Below are 22,753 nucleotides of genomic sequence, written 5' to 3'. Positions count from 1 at the left end.
TTGCCTAAAACTGTTCTGTTTTACACTAAAGAGCAAATAGAGGTAGAATCAAAAATCTGAAACAGCTTTAGCTGATTCTCTAACATTTTGCCTTTGTTTCTACTGACAGACAGTCACTAATAGGTCATTTTTCTAAGTGCTCTGGTATTCACCCTGCTGCAAACCCTCACTGCTGTTGGACTGTTACAGAAGTTATAACAGCTCAGTTTTGTATGAAAAGAGCACTGAGTCAAACGAAACCCTGGGCATTCTTACCTCAACATTTCTCTGAAAACGCCCCCCCATGGGCATAGTTTAAATTAATAAATCCCATTATTTTCTTCATCATTACCTCTGTGTATTCTCAGATCATCTCTACACCTTTCCTGGTAAGAAGTTTCAGGAAACCCACTGCCTTTACTCTGAGACCAGGCACTCCATTGTTTGACAGATGTCACTGCAAAAACATCCCAGCCTGATTCAAACACTCCCTGGGAATATTCACAAGGGTCACAGTAAAATCCTTAATATAAAAATAGACACAAGATACTCGCTTAGATGAATTTATTAGTGCATAGGTTAGATATTTACTCCCCTCCAAGAAGATTTCACATTCTCCTGTGAAAAACAAAGTTGTGTTTTGTTTTAAAACAAACTCATTGAGGCAGCTGTACAACAAGTAGCCTATTCAAATTTCTGGTCTTGATGGGCAAATTACTGCATTATAAAGAAAAATGAAAAATACAATATAACAGGACTGATTTTTCCCCCCTATGTAATTTGTGTATCTGTATAAATAATATTTACTGACAAAAACCTAGAAAACTACAGAATAAAAAATATATTTACCTAGAACAAGTACTAAGGCAACCAATCTTTCCTTACTTTGCTTGTAAACTTCCTCACAAACATCAGTGAGTGTTCTGGACTTAGAGGTAAAAGAAATTTGTTCATTAATGAAGCCAAATTTTTCAAGCGACTTCTTTATGGCTGACTTGCAAAACGACCAATAATAGTTATTGTTTGCTGGTTTTTAAACGTTTGACATCTGAATAACTCCAGCACATTCACAGTATATTTGGACAGCAAAGCAGGAATATTCATACATACAATATAAATTGTAAACTTTGCTGAATTTCATGAAGTCAAACTGAATTCTAGTTTACAGAGTAACTTTGATCTCAGACACTTCCAATAAAATGCCAGTTGAAGGATTCTAACCTTGCAGGACCAAGTCACTGCAGTTCAGATTAGAGCTGAATATCTGAAAATATCAACGAGTGTGGTTTCAGACCGTGCTTAAAAAGGCACAGATCATCCTTTCCTATATTTACACTGTAAGAGAATTAGATCTACATATCTACATGGATATGCTTCAACAATGAGGAGTCACAAAGGCAAGTTACAAATATTTTACACACACACAAAAAAAACCAAAATACAAAAATAACCTGTAACATTAAATGCAGTTATTTGGGTACATTTGAAGCATTTCAAGTCACGCAAGCTGGGATTACAACAGGCATGTATACACTAAAACACTTCATATATGTTATATACACACACATTTCATAACAAGTCAGTGTCTTAGTTTGTATTATGCTGCAGATTTTCTGAAGGAGTTCATCCTCCTGTGCCATGTTCATACATCAGCATCAGCAAGGCTCGAAACAAGAAAACTTGATTTGGCTTTATAATGTAATTTTTGTCATATTCACATGAACAATAAGGCTGAACTGATCCATCAGCTTCCTTTGCTCAAGTGCAAATTCAGTGTGCTTCACTGCAGTCTCCATTTGCCAGAAATGTTCAAACTAACTTTTTATTAAATAGGAAGGAAATGTTTAAAGCAATTAACCTTGAAGAAAAAAAATAATAAACTGCCAAGTGTAAAAAAGTTTTTGTTTTTTTTCTTCTCAGGTGTAATGCACTAAGCAGACAGTTAAATAAGTAGTCTTTTCAGGTTAAAATATTTTAGCACTTGTTGGAGAAGAAAATATTTAAGCATAAAGCTTATATAGGTTAAGGTGACTAAATAATTAATAAAGACAAGGCTATATCTCATAAAAATGTTCACAAGAGTACTAACAAAGGCAGCACCAGCAAGGTACTAAATTCATGATTAGAAATATGTTAGCAATAGGAAAAAAAGCAAAACAGTCAAAAACTCAATTGTCTCTCAACTCCCTATTTAAACTATAACACTGAGATATGAAAAAAACCCCTAAGTTACTTTAGTTCAAAACAATTAAGAGCAAGTGTCAGTCTTACAAACTTAGTTTATGATGAAAATCCATACACATCCTAATACATTCTGATCTCTGTTTATGAGTAAACATTAAGAGTGATTTTGCTTTCATTTTGAGCCATTAGTGACAGGTCATCATCACGGAACAGCGTAAGGCATCATTTCTGGTCAAGGTTTGGTTTTATACTAAAGATGTATTTTGGAGTTGCTGAAGGTTCATAACTCTTGGAATGTGCTTGCTAGGACAGTGTTGTTGCAAGGATAATTCCAAGTATCAAAAGCAAGACAGTTACACATATAATGATGAACATCAATTTCTGCAAGAAAAAGAGAGAAGAGTCGAGATTGAAACACTTGGTTTAAATGTATGCAGAGCCACAGAAAATTAGTAATACTGATACCCAACCTGAGAGTTTGGATTCTCTTTCTAGAGATTAATCACTGCCAGGACTTCCTGCTGGTTTTTGTTTTCTAACATACATGTAACCATAGCCACAAGACAGAGTGTAACGTGTCTGTATTTTGCTTCCCAGGGTAATTTTTATTACTCATGCCCAACTTCTGTAAATACCATGACGTACACAAACAGATGTAGGTCAAGTCTAAGCACAGAAACTGCTCACTGCCACCCTCCCTGGATAAACATTTGCAGCCTGCCCAAACCTTTACACCTGCACACTCACTGGAGTTCAGGACAATGTCACTAAGAACATTCTGTGGGTAACAGAATGCAAGGAGCTGCAAGGGGAAAAAAAACCAAAAGAGGTGGTCCTGTGTGAATACATCAAAATGTGACATTAGATCTGATATTTCTGACCAAAAGCAATGACACAGTAAAGCCTGTTCTCTGCCCATGAACCAGAGCTGAGAAGAATCCATAACATCAAACCTCAAAGTCTGATATTAAAAGAGTGTTAGTACAGAAACCTGAATTCCTGACAAGCTGTCTGAACTGACACCCCTTGGAGCACTTCATTTAGAGCAGGAAGATACTACATATAAAAAGCTGGATTGCAAAGAGTTAATTGCTACTTAGTTAATTCTACTTAGCCTGCCTAGGTGTTGACAAGAAATGGTAGATTAGTACAGCAAACACCTGAAGACTGAAAAAAAGCCTCACTGTTGTCCTAGGATTCCAGCTGCAATCTCTGCAGACTTCCTTTTATGAACACATTGTTACTTCCCACTGTTTCATTTAGTCTGGTATTATTAAACAGCTTCAAAGTAAGTCATTTTAGGATGATCTGGAAGGCATAATAGCCAACTTCCTGGTTGCAGACACTTACTTTTTTAAAAGCTCTGCTTAAAACTATAGAAAACCCCATCTGATAAAGTTCCAAGTGTAACCAGCATTCCACATCTTAGTGCAGGTTGTTTGCTAACGTGAACTTTTAGTATAAAAAAAAAGAAACTCAAAGGAGTGGGAGACAATAGTTGGCTTTTTAGTCTCATCTGCTCCTGTTCCTGAGCCAGGCAGTGACTTTCTGTGCATTGAGCAGTTCACCACTAGATGTCAGTTGGCAACATCCACGTGCATGGAGCTGTTAGAGGACACAGGGGGAAGATCCAGCAATGCAGCTCCATCCCTCCACCCCCCCCCAAGCAATAACTGCACAGATATTAAGGGTTAATAGAACAATACAGAGAAAACAAGAGCAAAATTAGTTGATTAGTTACTTACTGCCACAGTGGCAGGAAGACATGCATGCTGAGGTTATCCAACCATCACCGAATACCAACAGACAAACCAATAATTAGAGCAATTATGGCAACCAACACCACTGACACAATGATAATTATCCACATTTTCTGTCAAAAAACAAGGTATTGTTAATATTAAGCCCATTCAGACATGCATTTATTCTCAGTTCTTTTAAACTGTTTTTAGATCCACAAGCACTTTTATTAAAGTGTGCAGTATTTCCAAGTTGAGATAAATTTATCTGTGCAGTCTTGCATACATGAGAACAAACATTTTTAAACAGTGTTTACATATAAACTAGTGTGATAATGTCTATACAGTCATCAAAGATGGTACAACCACCATTTACAAACACATTAAATGGGCTCTTTGACACTTTTTAAACAATCCTTTGTAAATATAACAGGTGTGTTCTCTCTGTGCAGATATCTATCAATAGAAAAATGCATTATTCCCTCAAATCCAGCTCACCATAAAAAAACTCAAAAATTTGCACAGCTTCTCAAAAGGGGAACTGATAACATAAAAACAAAACTACTTAGTTTGATTTCAGAGTATATTATTTGGGGTCTGATGGGAAGGAAGACACCAGGACACAAAACAAGTGCCAGGGAAAACACCTGAACGTTACTCTGAACTCAAATCCTCCACAACTTCAGTGTCGTGGTAGAATGTCACTCCCTTTCCAGAGGGAAGAGCCTCCTAATTCATCTGTAAAATGAATAATTACAGACAGGATTCTAAAAAACCCTGCTTCACCAAACCACTTATGGAGATTTTATACCTGTAAATCCAGGTAAGTTTGCCAATGATAAAAAGATCCAAAAACTTTTAAGCTTATTTAGAATCTGAATAACTTAAAGTATCGTGGTAGTTGATAAGAAAAAATTGTGAATTTATCTATTGGAATAATATATTCATTCTTCTTTTGGAGTTTTTACACTATGATAGTGTAAAATTGTGAACACACCCTTAGCTGTGCATGAATTGCTTATCTGTTTTCATAGTACAAGAAGCTTCTGGCCCCTACTGGTAATATAATTTTTTTAATATTAGCTATGACAAATTTGTTCACATTGGAAATGTTTTGATTTCTTCCAGTTTGAGGCGGTGGGGTGTTTGTTTGCTTGTTAAGTCCTTTGTTAAGTCTTCTTCTGCAATATACTAATTCATAACAACATTTTCTAACCTAATTTTAAAAAGCACAACAGCAAACAAGGAAAATGCACATATTAATTCTACCTTGAAGGAGTGAATACAGCAACAAAAATTCAACTAAAACTGAAGGTCACTTCATCCTGTGCTAAGTTAAAATACTGACTAGAACAATTAAGAAAGACAACATACCCTTCGTGCTTTACTTTGATATTTAACTGCCTTTTTTGTCTCTTCTTTTGCATGTTCCACGTAATCCGTTGCATTCATCACATTCTTCTCTATGTTGTTGATCATTTCACCCTTAAAATGAAATTTTGAAGAAAAAAAAAAATCTATTATTGGAATCCATGGATCCTTGTTTCATGAAAAACAATCACTTTCAGCAAGGGAACGATGCACATTTTAGTGGGTGAGGTTTTTTCTGCTTTGATATGTACAGGGAAAAGGGAATGAGAAGCAAGAACTCACAGTTCTCACCAAACAAGGAACATTCATGAGCAGGGCAGGCACATTCCCTTTTGCAGGAATAAGTACTGAACACCTGAAAACATACCTTTGGGTGTGAGGTATGTTTTAACAGCCCAAACTAAATAGAGATGAGGAATCCCTGATGTGTCTGGAAGTGGGGAAGGATATTGACTATTTTAACACCAGGTTCAACAGTTATCCAAGGAAAAACACACACAGGAGTTCCTCAGAATGGAGGGATGTCAATACATCACAAATTGAAATTACTTATGGTGAATGAAATTTGGCAATGAAATGGAGGATTGGTGAAAAATGACAGTTAAGTCTGTTACCTGTGTTTCTGTCCATCAGAAGAAATAATCAGCAGCAGTAAACAGCAAAGCATTAAAGAATGATGCACAAGTAATTTTTGGTCACTTCTAATTCAAAAGAAAACTGCTACCAATTTCTCTTGGTTGTATATGTAATATCAAAGCAACACAGGACTTGAAGAGCAAAAACCAATTAAAAAAAATAGTCCTTTTCAGGCAAGTTTATTTCCTAACATTATTCTGTTCGGTTTCCTGCATGAGTCAAACAATTTTAAGAGCAGAAATGAAAAATATTTTTGTTGGGTAACTGGCCTGTAAAGACTACAAACAGAACAAATTTATATACATGTCAAGACAAAGTTTATGAACATAAGAGGTGACTTGAAGGACTTGTCAAGCCCTTCACATTCATGTGAGTCACAGCAGTCACTGTACTCTGTATTAAGTGCTTGCTAACACACATGTTATTCTACCACAGTAGTTCTTTACCATGGCTGAGAATCCTCAATTCCCAAGGTGTTAGCCAACATTCCAGGGCAGAGTTGTTCTTACTTTAACATGCACAAAAACGTTCAAGTATATTGCAATTAAGCTTGTTGAAGAAAATGTTACATATGCTAACTGAAACTCTGTGGTCAGTTATGGAAAGCATATCCTACAAGCATATCCTAAAGCTTATTTAAAACAAAACAAAAACCCTCCAGTGATTAACTTTTCTATATTCTAATCACAGCCAAAACCACTCCAAGTCTGCACTATCTGAATATAAGCAACTGCTTCTGCAAGTTGCAAAGAGGAAGACTGAGGAAAGAAGCCACCACTTCTGTAAAGGTGTTTGAATTGGTTCATTTACCTGAGTCTCAACAAACATTGCCATGTCCATAAACATTTCATGAAGTTCCTTTATGCTGGATTCCAGTTTCATAATATCCTTGTGACGGGACTCGATCTCATTCAGAGCTTGCCTGGTTATTTGAGAGTCTGATATAATCTTTGGGAGGATGGACAAAGATAAGGACACAAGTAAGGACCTGCAGACACACCCCTAAAGAGCAGGAGCAGTAGAATAGGAGAGAGACACAGCTGGAGCAGAAATACATACATCAGAAGTGAAAATGGAAGGATTACCACTCTCTAACATTTCTTCCAGTTCCTCATCAGTGGTGGTCTTTCCAGCTAGGATAAAAACAACAGGACTTCACATAACATCCCTGGTTCAGTGTGGAACACAACATTTTACCATTCTGGAAGGATGACAATTCAAAGACAATTCTTGTATTGAGCATTTTGCAGGATATAACATTGTAGTGGTCAGCCATCACCAAGGGCCATTTTGCATAGAATAAAACCCACAAAGTATCAAATAACAGTCAGAAAACAAATACAGATTCAAAGCTACCATGAAGAACTCCTGATCATGGAGTGGTTTTGCTTGCTTGGTTAGTTAGTTTGTTTTGGGGTTTTTTGTCAAATCGAAGGGTTTGATCAGAAATATTTAAAAGGTACATATGAACCTTCTGAAGTGGAATGTTCTTCAGAAGGAAGAACTTGAGATACTTGAGAGTATTTATACAACATTCAATATTTACCTCACACCCCACCACTGTGTGGGCAATAAAATCTTTACGTAAATTTGATTTTCCCAACACAGGATTCCATCCATATTCCCACAGTGCACCTTCACTTCTGCTTTTCATAGTACAAGTAACCACTCATGTAATTTATTATTGCATGTTTAAGCAAACTGAATCCTATTGATCACACTGGTACCACAAATGCAAGTGTTATGAGTTACACAACACATGCAAGTGATTTGTATTGTACAGCTTTAACAATTCCATATCAAATCCCTGTTCTTCCAATGTAAAATAAGCTGAATATCTGTACCAACTTATATAATTCTGTCCTATCAGGAGAGAGCTACAGTTTGAGTATTACTTTCTGATGTTAATACCAAAGAATGCTGCAAAATCTGCTTTAAAATTTTTAGTGCTTAAGAAAAGCTGAAGGCTCTAATTGGGTCATAACAACCTGAACTTAAAAGAACCATGTCCTGAGGTATTAGTGTCCCTCCCCTCACACATATAGCAAAAAAAAACAACCTTAACTTGCCTAATAACCTTTACTGAAATGCTGAATTGGACCATTAGCATGAGAGGCTAATAACCAATTTGAGAAGCACATGAAAAGCAAAGCCTTCTTATAATTTGCCAATTGCTGTTTCCATTCCCTATTTCAGCAATGTACATATTTGCTCCTACAGGAGACATTAAAAAGGGCCAACTTTAGGTACAAGATGAAACAGAGATTTTTAGACACCTTCCAAGGTAGATGAAGAGTTCAGAGCATCTGAACTCTGTAGTTCAGAGGAGAGTCATGAACCTTTCTAAATATTCATCCTAATAATCAACATTCACACATGAGTCAGGCAACAGATGATCAGAGCACATATAACAGCAGCACTGATTTTATGCCAGCTGAATTTAACAAGTGTCCCTGTAGAAGCATGTTAACTTTGGAATGGCTTTTAATAACACTTGCTGTTTCAGAATGCAGCTTTTCTTAACGCTTCATTTAAAGCTGCAACATCGGAAATAAATGAAGCAAAGGAAAAAGATAATTTTTTGAATGGCTTTTACTATTTAGTGAGTTTTCTCTATTTTCTTTACAGCTGTTCTGAAGAGTAATATCAACGAGTTTATGCCACACACTAAAATTGTTTCTTCTCTCTCACGTGCTCCCAGATGATGTCCAAGCTGATGATGCTTAGCACCATCTTGTAATAACAAGAAACAAGGGAGGTACTAAGAATACAAGTTTTATTTTCTTTAAAGAAGCACATTCAGGTCACTCACTGATCTCCAGTTGCCTCTGTATCCGACATTTGCTGCGTTCTCGGAAGAGAGTCTGGGTCTCGTTGTATTCTGTCATCACCTCCACAAACTTGTGAGCCAACACAGAGTGCTGGGGGGGAGCAGTTCAAGAGGTGCAACAAAAACATTTATTTATTTCTTTGATAGAGCAAACAGCACTGCACAACAACTCAACAGTGGTATTCACATCCCCCCAAAACAGAATGTGAAGTTTGGAAATGATTTCAGAAAAGTTATTCTCCAGTTTACTCAAACCCTTCTATTTTCTTTAGTTTAAGTGCTCATACCTGTGTTTTCCTTATCCTCAGGTCCACTGATGTCCGATTGGCATTTTCACCCTGCTCAAAACTTTGTTCAATAGCTGAAAATAAGACAAGAATACTCTGAGTCCATGTTCAGTTATTTAACAGTGCAGCTCAATTACTTTGTAAATACTATTATTACTTTTTACATGTAGAAGTTCTCTACGTGCCTAACATTCCAGGGGTGGCAGTGATATATAAAAAATTTTAAAATAATTTTGATAATTGGTACAGATCTTTAAACACAGTAATTACTTCAACAGTCTTAGCAGAGCAACACCACTATTATGCTGGAAAAATTGTAAAAGGTGTAGCAAAATGGGCTTTAAACAATAAACACCTCACCTCAGTATTTCCTGGAGGACAAAAGCAGAGTAATTGTAATCTAGTAACTTGGAAACTCTCAGTGTATTTCAGAACTCTTGCTAAACACTTAAGACATGCTCACAGGGGAAATCCACAGCAAAATTAACTAGTCTGAATATAAAATACAGTGGCCTAGGGCAATTCCCTATGACATTTATGTCATGGAGACTGTCTCTTTGCCCTTAATCTTATTCCAAAATGCCAAAAAAGGCACTTTAATTGCAGAATACATTTCTAGACAGAGAAATTACTTTGCATGGTAATTTTCTAGGTTATTTCTGAAAGCAAGTAGGCTTTCTGTCCTGTTCTACAAGCAAGGCTCTGCTGAGACCTGGTACAGAGGATGGCACTGTCACTGCCATGGGCTGCACATCAGCTGCCAGGGAAGTGGTTCCCTCACTCTCTTTTTTAACAGCTGTACAGTACAATTTCTGTAGATATATTTCAGCTTTCAAAGTTAAGAAGTTCAGCTGCAATGCATTAAGTTTGCAACACTGCTAATCTCCTGAATCATTGCAAGTGACAGCAGTTTTATTTGTGCTCACAACTCACCCTTTAGCCTGGCCCGGATTTTGTTAGCAATCTTCTTTATTTCCTCATTTAACTCCTCAAGTTCTTCCTTTGTTCCTTTAAAAAAACAGTACTTTTTTTTTAACTGTTTATGATTGATAATAGTAAGTCAGTAACCATTTTCAACTCTACCTTGCAACCTCAGAATTGTACTCAGAACAACCAGGCAGAACTGAAGTTTATTATAGTTTTAAGTACTTTAAATACCATTTTTATAACCACATACTATCAGGTTCCTGCTTCTTGTGACAGGCTTACACTTGGGAAATGTTATCACCAACTCATCAACTAAACCAGGTGATAAAATATTCCACAGTTTCTCTTAACACTTTCTGGGTAATATTCGTTTGCTAGTCAAAAATTAAATTTTACTGAGTTCTAAATACAAGTGAAAGTACAGATTCATCTCACCCTTTTTTAAAAAATTGTGTTGTTTATCATGTATTCATTGCTTTTACACTTAAGATAACTGTACCATGCCTGACCTATATGTTTTGAAGAATTCTATCCAGAGCATTCATGAAGAACTTCACTAGATCTCTGTCACTGAAGACACCAGAATCACAAGAACACACATTACTTACAAGAGCTGTCATGTTCCTACACAATTCAGATGCACTATTGAGATATATAATTTTTAGCACAAACACAAGCTGACAAATGAGCTGAGACCATGGACTTTAAACATTTAGATGAACTTTTATTAAGTCTGAGACTCATTAACTGTATACAACTATTAAGACAAAAAGCAGCCCCCAAAATCACTTGTAAGAATACAAACACCCATCCAGAAACAGAGAAAACAGGGGGACAATAAAGAACTAACATCCAAAGCTCAGTTTTCATCAACAAGATGAAACAAGATAAGTACCAAGCCAGCCTTGCAACACTGAGGAAAAACACCTCAGCATCTTTTCTTCCCTTTTCTCTGAGCCCTGCCCAGATGCCCTGAGTTGACAAGGGTTGAGAACACAGAAGGTTCCATGTTTCTGGGTAAGTTCCCTAAACTTTTTCTGATCAGAAAGCACAACTTCACTTCCAGCTTTGAGGTTAAAGCCTCTAAAACTAGGGCTCCTTAGAGGAACTCTTAACTGTGGCTGTGGTGTGAGTCAGGACATTGTTCCTGCTGAAGAATAAAGAGAGTAAAAGAATAAAGCTCCACAGTATAAGCTTCAGTGGACAACTTTCACATTTCCACAAATACAAGAAATGTAAGTAGCTTCTAAGTTTCTGAAGACAAAATCAAATTCAAGACACCGTATCAAACTGAGTTTTGATCTAGAAAAAGTTTGGATGAGGCAACAAATATTCTGAAAATGCATTTTTTCAAATGGGACTTCAAAAAGGTAAAAATAAGCAAATGAAAGCATTAATTCAATATTAAAGATGGACATAGTTACTTAAATAGGGTTACATTTTGCATTCTGAACACCTGAAGTTCTATTCCTACAAACAGCCAAACCAAACAAACAGTATTTCAGAATATTTAGCCACACATACATGAAATTAAAAATTTTTACTCACTTCCTTCAGGATTTGGTGCTGACAGGATAATGCTGTGCTGCTTCTTCACTTCTTCCACATTTTGTGCTATTTTTGCTATATTATTTCTAATTTCCTCAACCTGGAGGAAGAGAAATATAGCAATGAAGACATCAGAATAAATCAGGGCAACATTTTTTTTAAGCAAAAAATAACTGGTCACAAAAATCATAAATTATTTCATTGCAACATTTGTAAGTACATGACAGAAATCCCAGTAATGTTGATACTTAAAAAGCTTGTAATCTTACTTTTCAATAAAAAAATGTCATTCTTAATAGCAAATATATTCTGTGTGGCCACAAACTTAAGTGCTAATATTCTTAATAAATATATTTTAAAATTCTACTGGCAAACTCCTTTGTCAATAGGAGTTAAAAACACTTCTCTGCAATAAAGACAGAAAATACCCTGAAATAAGTAACACAGAGTGTTACCAACATTAAATTTGGCAAACCATTACAAACCATACTGGAGAGTATGTGTAGAAGGGAATTGTTAAACCTAACCACAGAAATGAAAAGGCATAGAGAGAAAACATTAAATCTTTAATGCCTTGTGAAAATTGTAACTTTACCTGCTGGAAAAAGTCATCCATGAAATGGTCTTTTTCAATAATAACTGTCTCCCCATCTTCATTTCCTTTATACTGTAAGAGATAATAAAATAAATCTATGAAATAAAACTCCAGATACTGTTCTGAACCAACTGCAACTTGCACCACATTGCTACACAAATGCATACACATTTTTGTCAGCAGCCTGTAAGGTCAAAAAAGTCTTCCACTGCTGCAGATTGTCATCTAAAAACAAATAAGAGAGGCCCCAGAAAGTCACTTGACTACTACAGAGTTGTGAAAGAAATACAGAGAGGTGCTGAGAGCTGCCCTGTGATGTAATAACTACATATCTAATGACAGCCAGAGCAAAAAGCCATCACCAACTTACTACTTTTGCCCTGAGGTGTTTTTCAAGGCTGCCATTCCACACCAATTTAGACATAATTATGCTACACTAAACTATAAATGCATTGCATAATTGATAAAGCCTTGGAACAGCAGCTGACAGGCTCTCCCACACCTCCAGGGCACAAAGCCCAACAGTTCCCACAGTCACACCTCCCAAAGCCCTGAGCCAGCCCAGTGGAATCCAGGGATCTTAAAGAGTAATGGAGATCCAATTTTTGTCACAGGAAAGCAGAGAATTAACATGCATCATGGAAAGGCAAAGAGCTCCAGCTTCTCTCTTCTCCAGTTCCCTGTGCAGAGCACAGACTGAACTGCCTTGAGCCAAAATATTACTCAAACATACAGTCAAGGGGTTATCAGTTAGAAAAAAACAAACTACAGGACAGGTATCATCGAGGGATTTTCATGTCCAGGACACCTTTCTAAGAACAAGGCCCTCTGCCTTTGATCTTGTAACACCCACTCTCTGCTCCTAACCTCTGATCCTACTATCCAAAAAGCCCTTTGGTTCTGGTTTTATTAAATTAGGTGAGATATATACTATTTGTGTGACAATTGTGCCATTTAATGCAATGCAAACACTGCTATTATCTAATAAGGGAAGTTTTACTCAATTAAGATTTATGCACCAAAATGTAAGAGTGCTCCAAATCTTCAAGGGAAGTTACTACACGTTGTGACAGTTCCTTTCCTGCAAATCCAGGGGGTGCACAAAGCCCTCTGGCAATATGTTTGTCAGAAATCATCTGGGTTTTATACTAAGAGAAAACCATAATGCCCCAAGTGAAACACAGGAGTGTGGCTGTCATTGCTCTCCTGAACCACCCTCCACCCACTCCCAGTGCTGTGTGTCACTAAAGACTTGGGGGAAATGATCACTAGAACTCAAATTATCTGTCCTTAGAGATTGTAATCAATGAACAGTCTTGCACAAATATGGAAGGAAGTCTGTGCCCAAATGACGTCACTCAACTTTTTTACCATTCTAGAGACTGCACTGCTACTAAGCTACCAGTTTTAAGTTAATATTTAAGAATGAGCTACGCTTTAAAGACATTTAATTTCATTATCTATGCAAAAGAACACTTTCTGTTTATATTTACTGAGTAAAAAAATAACGAATTAAAAATCGTGAAAATAGCATCAGCGAAGAGATCTGGCACGTCAGCTTTTAGTTTGATCAGATCTTATCAAAACATTTAACACCTGAGTGAATCCCCATCAAATGAAAGCTACAAAACTCTCCCTCAGAAGTCCTGTTTGGAGATGCTCCATCAGGATCAGCCAACCCACTGTCAGTGCCACGTGTATTTCGCTTTCATATTTGGTTGCAGTGACACCACTGACAGATCAATTCGCTTCCTACAATTTGTTGAAGGATTTATGGGCAACCTACTTCAAACATCAGCACTTGAGACACCTGAGGAGTTTGTCAGCCTCTGTTCTCTATGTTCTTAAATCATCTCTTAGCTAAAATACAGCTCATTTGCTCACTCTTCAGCTGAAGTGATGTGCTCTTTTGACAAGCACACAACCAAGGACTCATTTTTATCACTGAGTTTAGCAGAAACATATTGCTTCCCCTAGACCTCACCTCCCCAGTACAAACAGTATCACAAAAAACTGATAAAAAGTTTCACTCAATGCCAAGAGCAATCTAATAAAGTCTGTTTGCAGCTCATACCTTGACCTTGGGACTGAAGGTCTGGAACATACAACTCCATAAACTTCACAGCCCTATAGAACAGACCGAGTTCCTCAGGAGTTGTTTGGGCTGGTTTTGCTTGGGACAGAGTTAACTTTCTTCACAGTAACTGGCATGGGCTGTGTTTTGGATTTGTGCTGGAACAGGGTTGATGACACAGGGATGTCTCAGTTACTGCTGAGCTGAGCCTGGTCGAGGCCTTTTCTGCTCCTCACCCCACCTGTGAAGCCCGGGAGGCACAAGAAGCTGGGAGGGGACACAGGCAGGACAGCTGTCCCCAAGTGACCCAAGGGATATTCCAGACCACGTGGCATCATGCTCAGTGTATAAAGCCAGGGGAAGAAGGAGGAAGGGGGGGCATTTTGTCTCCCTAGGTGCCTGTGAGGTGTGACAGAGCCCTGCTCTCCTGGGCATGGCCAAACACCCGCCTGCCCACTGGAAGTGGGGAATGAACTCCCTGTTTTCCTTTGCTTGTGTGCAGCTTCTTACCTTTCAAACTGCGTTTATCTCAACCCAGGAATTTTCCCCCGTTGCAATTCCGAGCCCCATCCCAGTGGGATGAGTGAGGGAGAGGCCAAGGGAACAGCCATGTGCTGCTCCAGGTGCCAGCTGGGGTTAAACCATGACATGGGTTCACGTGACAGAATCCACATGTTCTGACAGTATCATTTCTCAGCTCCAAGCAAATGCTGTCCTGAAAACTTTGTCCCTTCTAATACCTCACAGAATTGCAGAAATAAGCCTAGCTGGAGATATCTTAATAATTACTGACCTTTGAAACCAAAAACAGCTTTCGACTCAAAAACGTGACTATAACTTGCCCTTGAAATTCAAGGTTAGTCCTTTCTCAGTGCAGATCATGTGTATTCCTCTGGCAGGCTGCAAGGATAATAACTGCCCATTATCCCAGTGAAGCAGGGCCCAAGGAGTACCTTACAGAGTGTTAGAGCTTCTCCTCACAGCATCAGCGTGTGCAGAAATTGTTTTGTGTCAGAGCAGCCCGGGAGGGCTCACAGAGGGCCCAGGAGAGCTGTCAGGCAGCTTTGGCAGGTCAATCATTAACGTGCATTATTGTACAACCAGAGAAACATCATATGGTAACCAGCTACAATAAATCACTTCCCACTGTTAGGACGTGGAAGGCACACAGCTCATCCTCAGAAAATTCCATGTTTGAACAAAGTCTCACGTAAGAGGCTGACTCGGTGAAAAAGGACACATGTTTTCCTCCTTCTGGAAAAGTTCATTTTGCATCTGTTTCCATACCACCCAATTCTAACCATTTTAACTCCTGTGACTTTGTTTTTCACTCATTCCTGAACAGTTCTGGGGGCATTAAGTGAATCTCCAAGAAATACTTTGGGAAAAAAATCAATGCAGTTCTGTTCAAGTTATAGGTCCTAGTTTAAAAAAAAGCTACAGTCAAATATAAACATTTTTCAAAGATTAAATGTAATATATCTTCATTAACACTCAAGAGTATAAAAACCAAGCTTTTTAAATGATTCAAAATCAAGCACAAAGAATGGATTGCAGTGGAGAGCTCTGCATCCACTTCAGCATCCAACAAGGTGGTAAGTTTTGAGCCACATGGACAGTGCACCCCGAACCTGAGATCTAAAACATCCACATGAGCAAAAGTTTACATCTTCTCCCTGTCTCAGAGGATTTAACAACAAAACCAAAAAAAGTATGAATGAGTTTTGTTAACAGACCTTTAAAAGGACATCAGTTTTTAATACCTGACACAAGATAAATGTGCTCATCTGGGTGTGTGAACACAGATTCTGTGGCTCTTTTAAAGCCATTTCAAGATGGACTTGTTAGCTGTGAACATCAAATCACTGAGGGAGAATATTTTGCAATCACAGCTATGTACTAGTCTTTTTTTTCCTTCCTTAAATATCTACTATAAACTACTGCTGAAAACAGTGTACTGGATCAGAGAGAACCTTTTAATCTTACACTTATTTGTGCTCAAAATAACTCAAACCAGCCTGGGATTTGATCAATTCTCCAAGTAATTGTATTAAATGAAAATTCAAGCAGCTGCAAGACATTCATTTTGGCCCACTTAGAATAATTTATAAATGACATTAAAATAATCTCCTAAAGTTGAACAAACACAATTATGTTTGCTATCCTCTGAAAAAGCATGCACTTCACAAAGCTCCTTCTAGCTAAGAAATCAAGAGGAAGCAACATTATCTGAAGGCTACATAATCTGCATGTCCTCAACAATTTCTTTCTCCAGCAACTACTTGAGCACTGTTTACCTACCTAAATACAGTGTATTAAAAATGTTAACTTCATGTTAATGAACCACAAACACTGACAGGTAACATTTCTCCCTCTTCTTTATAAGGGGAAACCTGGGAAAAACTTACAACTTTGAATGATAAGTAGTTTGCTTGCTGTCCAAAAAAAAAATCAGGAACACACAAACAAACACATGTTAAATTAACACATGTTAAATTAACATTTCTGCTAAAGGGAATGCTGTGCTCAGTTAAAACAGGTTAGTGTAGAATGACTACAGTACTGGGATCTCTTAAACCACTTGTTGGGGAAAATAGAGTGGATGGCACTTACAGGTAAGGTATGACCAAAGCAGCATCTAATAAAATCTTTATATTAAAGGAAAGAGGCAAGGCACAGTTATTCCTGAAGATTTTCAAACACAGGTTTGAAAACCACAGTGTCTATGCTCTACTCTTCGCTATTTCATTTAGCCAAATAAAATACAATGAAACTACACTGATCAAAATCAAGCACTTTGGAAAATAGGCAAATACATGTTAATTCATTATTTCTGACCACAGTGTTTAGAGCAGCTCACTGCAGCAGTTAAAGCAGTAGTTCACTGCTGTAGTTTTCAGATGTCAAACACTAAAGCTGGCCTAAAACCTGTATGTACAGGTGCTTTAAACACTTCTAACAATATCAATGGAGGGGAGTGTCAGGGTGTGGGGTTGATTTTTTTAATTAAAAACTCACACAACAGACCACTACTGCTTCCCCTCAGTGTACAGGTTTAGGATTATAAATTAAAAACCAAACTTGGATCACCATTTGTTGCTTCCTCTATCTGGAAGACAGTGCATCATCACTGAAATTTGGCACACATTCCTACAGCCTGGACTGTTTAGAAACAGGAGAAGGGAATGAGGACACCTGAAAGAAATGACACTTTTGTGGGTTTTATTGGCATGACTCCAAAACATCATTCCTGGTAGAGATACCGTAATTTAATCACGCTAAAACTTTTCAGATGCTAATTCATCCTTTCGGGAGAGGAAAACAAAGAGACTGGTAATTCCATCACTGCAGATGGAGCTCCCAAGATGTATTTTGTGATCCGGAAGATATGACCTTACTCTTTAAGGTGAACGAGCCTTACATGCAGCTCAACACACGCCAACTTCTGCATGTATGTGGAGTCCTGGAACTATCACAGGAACTCCTGCGTGTTCTCCATTTCCATTTCTTTTCAGGAAAAGGAAAAAAAAAAAAAAAAGCCAAATATCCTTTTATTTTACCCAGGCCATATCCTGTCGCAGACAGACTGACGGTACCTCCCCCTCACACTCAACTCTCCCTTCTTTTTTTAGGATACTGTTTCCAAAGCACAAATAAGGGAAAGGAAAAGCGCGTATAAACACGGCCAGCTACCATTTTGTAAACACGCGGAAAATAAACGCTGCCGAGAGCTCCACTGACGCACCGGGGCCGAGCAGCTCCCGGGGGGACAAACACACCCCGCGGCCCGAAAGCAAGGTGACCGCGGGCTTTATCCGCCGGGGGGCTGTAAAAACAACCGGAGAAGGGATGGCGGAGGCAGCCGGGGCCCTCCCAGCCCACAGGGACCGGCGGATCCTGCAAAGCCCTCCCCGCCCTGCCCGTTACCTCGGGCGGCCACTGCGGCGCCCCCCTCCCCCGAAATTCTCCCCGCGCTGCCCTCTCCGCACCTCTGCCAGGTCCGCCAGCCGGTCCTTCATCCCCGCGGCTCCTGGGGTTCCTGGGGCCGCTCCCGCCGTGCCCGGGGCCGCCCCGTTCCCCCCGCCCGCCCCGCGCCGGCCGCCGCCACCGCCCCCTCAGCGCTGCGCCCGCCCCGCCCCGCCCCGCGCATGCGGGGAAGCGGCGGCACCGCGCCCCGGGCGGGCGGGCGCGGCAACCATTCCCTGCGGGCACCGCCTGGCGCGGGCGGGAGCGGGGGGAGCGGGCACCGGGCATCGGGCGGGGCGGAGGGTGAGGCTGAGCCCCGAACCTCGTGTCCGGTTCTGGGGCCCTCAGTTCAGGGAGGATGTTGAGGGGTGGAGTGTGTCCAGAGAAGGGCGACGAGGCTGGTGAGGGGACTGGAGCACAGGTGCTGTGAGGGGCGGCTGAGGGAGCTGGGGGGGCTCAGCCTGGAGAGGAGGAGGCTCGGGGGGGACCTTCTCGCTTTCTACAACTCCCTGACAGGGGGAGCCGGGTGGGGGTCGGGCTCTGCTCCCAGCAGTAGGACAAAAGGGCACAGTCTGAGTCAGGGGAGGTTTAGGCTGGAAGAAGTTCTTCAAAGAGAGAGTGATCAGCCATTGGAATGGGCTGCCCAGAGAGGTGGTGGAGTCACCGTCCCTGGTCCCTGGAGGTGTTTAAGAAGAGACTGGATGTGGCACTCAGTGCCATGGTCCAGTTGACAAGGTGGTGTTGGGCCAAAGGTTGGACTCGATGATCTCAGAGGTCTTTTCCAACCTGGTTGATTCTGTGATTGCCACAGAGATGTGGCAGAGCACTGCAACAGGCTGCCCAGGGAGGGCGAGGAGTCTCCTGCTCTGCTGATGCTCAACCCCCAGCTGGACACGTTGTGGTGTCACCTACCCCGGAGGACCCTTCCAACCCAAACTGTTCCGTGATTCTGTGGATGTGTACAAGGAAAGAGGAATCCTCGATGTGGGAGAGCTCAGGGGTCTGAACGATGCCAGGGGTGTGGCCCCCAGAGGAGGCTACAGAGGGGATGAAGGGACTGAAGCATCTCTGTGCCAAGGAAAGGCTGAGGGAGCTGGGGCTGTTCAGCCTCGAGAGGAGACACTGAGAGGGGACCTCACCCATGTCTGTCGGTGTCTGCAGAGAGGGGGCAGAGGATGGACCAGGCTCTGCTCGGGGGTGCCCAGCAGTGGGACGAGAGGCAACGGGCACAAACTGATGCACAGGAAATTCCATCTGAATTTGAGGAAGAACTTATTTACTGTGCAGTGACCATGCACTGAACAGATGGCCCAGAGAGGCTGTGGAGTCTCCCCCACTGAAGATATTCCAGAACTGTCTGGACACAATCCTGTGCCACGTGCTCTGGGATGACCCTGCTTGAGCAGAGAGGTTGGACCAGTTGACACATTGGTCCCTTCCAACCTGACCCATTCTGGGATTCTGTGATATATAGGCTTTATCTTCTAGACTACACATTCAACAAATTCTAAAAAATGTTACTTTTGGAAACTGAGCATAATCCATGCATAATTTTCCTCATGTATTTAAAGCATTTCATTCCAGTGCTGGATAAGGAATTTAAAGATACCGAATTAGCAATGCAAGCTGTTTAAATGACAGTAAAATGCTGAAATTTTGTTTTCTGAAAAAAAAAATTAGATCTCCATATGTCTTTCATCATTGCCCTAGTAAATGCTTATTTTCTGAGAGTGTAGTTTCTTAATGAAACCCAGAGTCAGACATATTTTACTTGGTGAAAAAATGACTAAAGCTTGTCTTTTGAATACATGTTTTGATTGAATCTTGCTGCTGTGTGACCCATTTTACCTATCTATACTGAAAATGGCTTATTTCCTTAGAGCAATTTCCTGTGTTGCCTTGAACCCCAAGTATGTGGAACCTCTGTTCCTGCCAGAGCTTGGATTCCAGGGACATTTCCACAATCACTGCTTTAACTGGGAAGTATAATTATGCTCCTTTTCATATGTTGTTTCCTTCATTTACAGTTCAAAAGTTGTTTTCTTTCCTACTAATGCAGGAGTTTTCTTCCAGTATGCTGCTCAGCTCTGTGACTGTTTATCCCCAGTACCACCTTTTGTACCATTCCCCATCTGCACCTTCAAACACTTGGTACCTGCTGCTTTTTACTTTGTATATTTACCTGTGTCACAGTTGCTGAGTTTGTTCACAGTTGACCTGAGTCAAGATATAGGAAATGTAAAGACCTTTTAAGTGTAATTATTCTGCTGATTACCTACTGATCTCATGGACTCTTAAGCTTTTAGATAGTGATCTAACTGCTGATGAGTGCCTGGAAATGAACACTTACTTATATGTGATGATAAAACATGATAAAAATTAGATTCCACATAGTAATGTATCTTTGTAACAACGAAATAAGTATTTGCCAGGAGCTCGAATGCTGTAATGGGGATCTTTTTAATTATTCCAAATTAAAGTATTAGATAGTTTGCAGAGGAAAAGTAGTTCACTAATAAATTTGTAACAATATTGAGAAAGTCCTGAAGTACAGTGAGTATTCTATACTCAGTTACAGATTGCTTTTTTCCCCTCTGTGTTTGTATTCCTTAAATCTGCCAAACTCCACTAATATGGCTCCATGGGCTCCTATTTATGAACACATCCCTATTTGTCAGGAAGAGAGGTGGAATTCACAAGGGTTTTATAAGGAAAGCATTGTGCTGAGAGAAATTAAGATGAGTTACATATTCTGAAAAAATAATCCTGACACCTAGAGGCGCTCAGCAAAAATGCTAAAAACCACACAAACCCAACTCATCCCAAAAAGGGAAGGCAAATTCAACGTGCCGGTGATTTTTCCAAGAAAATCTTATGCAACGCTTGGATTGGCATTACACTATCAAATAAAGCAAAAGTTACAGCACAGTTCAGCCACTCTTGTAAAACTTTGTTTGTATTTTGTGTCTATGGCTGTAGAAAAACAACAAGAAATAAGCTATGTTTGTATATATCACCTGTCATGAAATATTTTCTATGTTAATTCCATTCAGAGATGTGTAAAAAAAATATTTATTCTAGATTGGGGGGGTACCAACAATGTTATGCAGGCCACATAAAAGTAATTTCAGTATACTGGATTAAAAAAAAATCAGAGACCTTAAAAATCAGTGTGAACCCATGAACTTGGTATTTATAGACATATGCAAAACTACGATGTTCTTTGAAAGTCAGTTTTCAAACAAGTTTGTTCCACTGAAGTTTGAAGAGAGTTTTGAGAGCTTAGAGAACTACTCTAAATCCAGGGCTTACAGAACAACTTTTGCTTTCATTTGTGCCCTCTCTGGTGAAAGTATATCAGTTTATATGAAGAATGGAAAATAATGGTCACAAGGTGCATTTAAGGAAAGCTTGTTTGACCACAGCCCTTTTTACTTGAAAGTTCTTCAATTAAACTCTCCCACTGTTAAAAACCAGTTTATTAAACCACGCTAGAGGCAGTTTAGTAGTTTTTTTAAGTAACTATGTGTCGTATTTTAACTTTGTCTGCAGAGAGAGCATCACCAGCTGAGTGAAACACCTTCTGGTGTGATTTTGATGATTAAACAGGGAGGCCTCTGGGTTCCCTGAGCAGCTCAGCCTCAAACCTCCCCAGGATGCCAGGGGTGCCCTCACAGCCATGGGCTGCCCTGCTGCCCAGCCAGGAGCTGCCAAGGAACCATTCCATGTGTCCCATGGGCTGCATCCCTCTGGAGGATGGGGAAGGACCTCTGGAGATACACTTCAAGTGCTGTGTCCAGTTTTGGGCCCCTCACCTTAAAAAGGACACTGAGGTGCTGCAGCATGTCCAGCAAAGGGCAGCAAGGCTTGTGGAAGGTCTAGAAAACATGTTTTGTGATGAAAAGCTGAGGTAGCTGGGTTTGTTTAATCTGGAGGAAGCTCAGGGGGGACTTTTATCTCTGCAACTTGTGAAAGGAGGTTGTAAGGCGGTGTTGCTCTCTTCTGCCGTTCCCTTTTCTGCCTTCCTCTCTCCTGATACGTTGCTGTGCCCTGTGTTTCCTGTCGTACTTGATGCCAAGTGCAGTGTGTTTGGTTTTACAGAGGAGAACCTCACGAAACCTGCTGGAATATGGACCATGGGCTTGCTGGATTCTTTAAAAAGTTGTGCTCTCTCATCACAGCTTCGCTCGGTAGCAGTGGGAAGGTTTCCAGGTCAAGCACAGTAACAGGACAAGAGGAAATGGCCTCAGGCTGAGAGAGGAGAGATTCGGATTTAATATTATAAAAAATTCAATTATATATTGGAAAAAAAAATCAAACCCAGAAATTAGAAAAAAATTAGAAAAAATACTGTTCAGGTAGTCAAGACATTGGAACTGGTAGTCAGACATTGGGCTGCCCAGAGAGCTGGTGGGGTCACCCATCCCTGGAGGCGCTCGTGGATGCGGCGCTGGGTGACGTGGTTTAGTGTTTTAGGGGTTCCAGCGGCGGTGCGGGGCGGCCGGTGGGGCTGGATGCTCTCAAACCGCGACTCCGCCGCCCCGATCCCCCCTCGCTCCCTCATGGCCGCGGCCCTTCCCCTCCCTCCCGCGCGCCGCTCACCACGTGACGCGCGGC

General features: G+C 40.2%; 1 protein-coding gene across 3 annotated transcripts; it reads right to left on the bottom strand.

Moving 5' to 3' along the window:
* Window positions 1-528: 528 nt before the first annotated feature.
* STX2 (syntaxin 2) lies at window positions 529-18,262 on the bottom strand. 3 transcript variants are annotated; one of them, XM_027652298.1, is made up of 11 exons: window positions 18,160-18,262; window positions 12,097-12,168; window positions 11,502-11,601; window positions 9,960-10,034; window positions 9,027-9,100; window positions 8,722-8,830; window positions 6,969-7,042; window positions 6,720-6,857; window positions 5,277-5,387; window positions 3,909-4,036; window positions 529-2,544 (listed from the first exon to the last, which is right to left on the bottom strand). In XM_027652298.1, the coding sequence occupies exons 1-10, from the start codon at window positions 18,187-18,189 to the stop codon at window positions 3,953-3,955; spliced, it is 867 nt and encodes a 288-aa protein (XP_027508099.1). In that variant the 5' UTR covers window positions 18,190-18,262; the 3' UTR covers window positions 529-2,544; window positions 3,909-3,952. The 3 variants fall into 3 exon arrangements, with proteins under 3 accessions (XP_027508099.1, XP_027508101.1, XP_027508100.1); XM_027652300.1 differs by having other exon boundaries at window positions 3,976-4,036; XM_027652299.1 differs by lacking the exon at window positions 3,909-4,036.
* Between the last annotated feature and the right edge of the window lie 4,491 nt (window positions 18,263-22,753).

Source organism: Corapipo altera, unplaced genomic scaffold, assembly GCF_003945725.1.
Source record: "Corapipo altera isolate COAL_440 unplaced genomic scaffold, ASM394572v1 67, whole genome shotgun sequence".
NCBI classification, from domain to species: Eukaryota; Metazoa; Chordata; class Aves; order Passeriformes; family Pipridae; genus Corapipo; species Corapipo altera.
Note: the sequence above shows the minus strand (reverse complement) of the source record. Positions and strands in the feature narration are given on the sequence as shown.

Bases quoted from the DNA above. Each gene is read 5' to 3' on its own strand.
- STX2 (XM_027652300.1), bottom strand. From the start codon at position 18,189: ATGAAGGACCGGCTGGCGGACCTGGCAGAG. The intron at 10,035-11,501 runs GTGAGTAAAAAT...GTTTTTTTAAAG, and splicing joins AGCACCAAATCCTGAAGGAA to GAACAAAGGAAGAACTTGAG. The intron at 4,037-5,276 runs GTATGTTGTCTT...GTTTTTTGACAG, and splicing joins ATCAAAGTAAAGCACGAAGG to AAAATGTGGATAATTATCAT.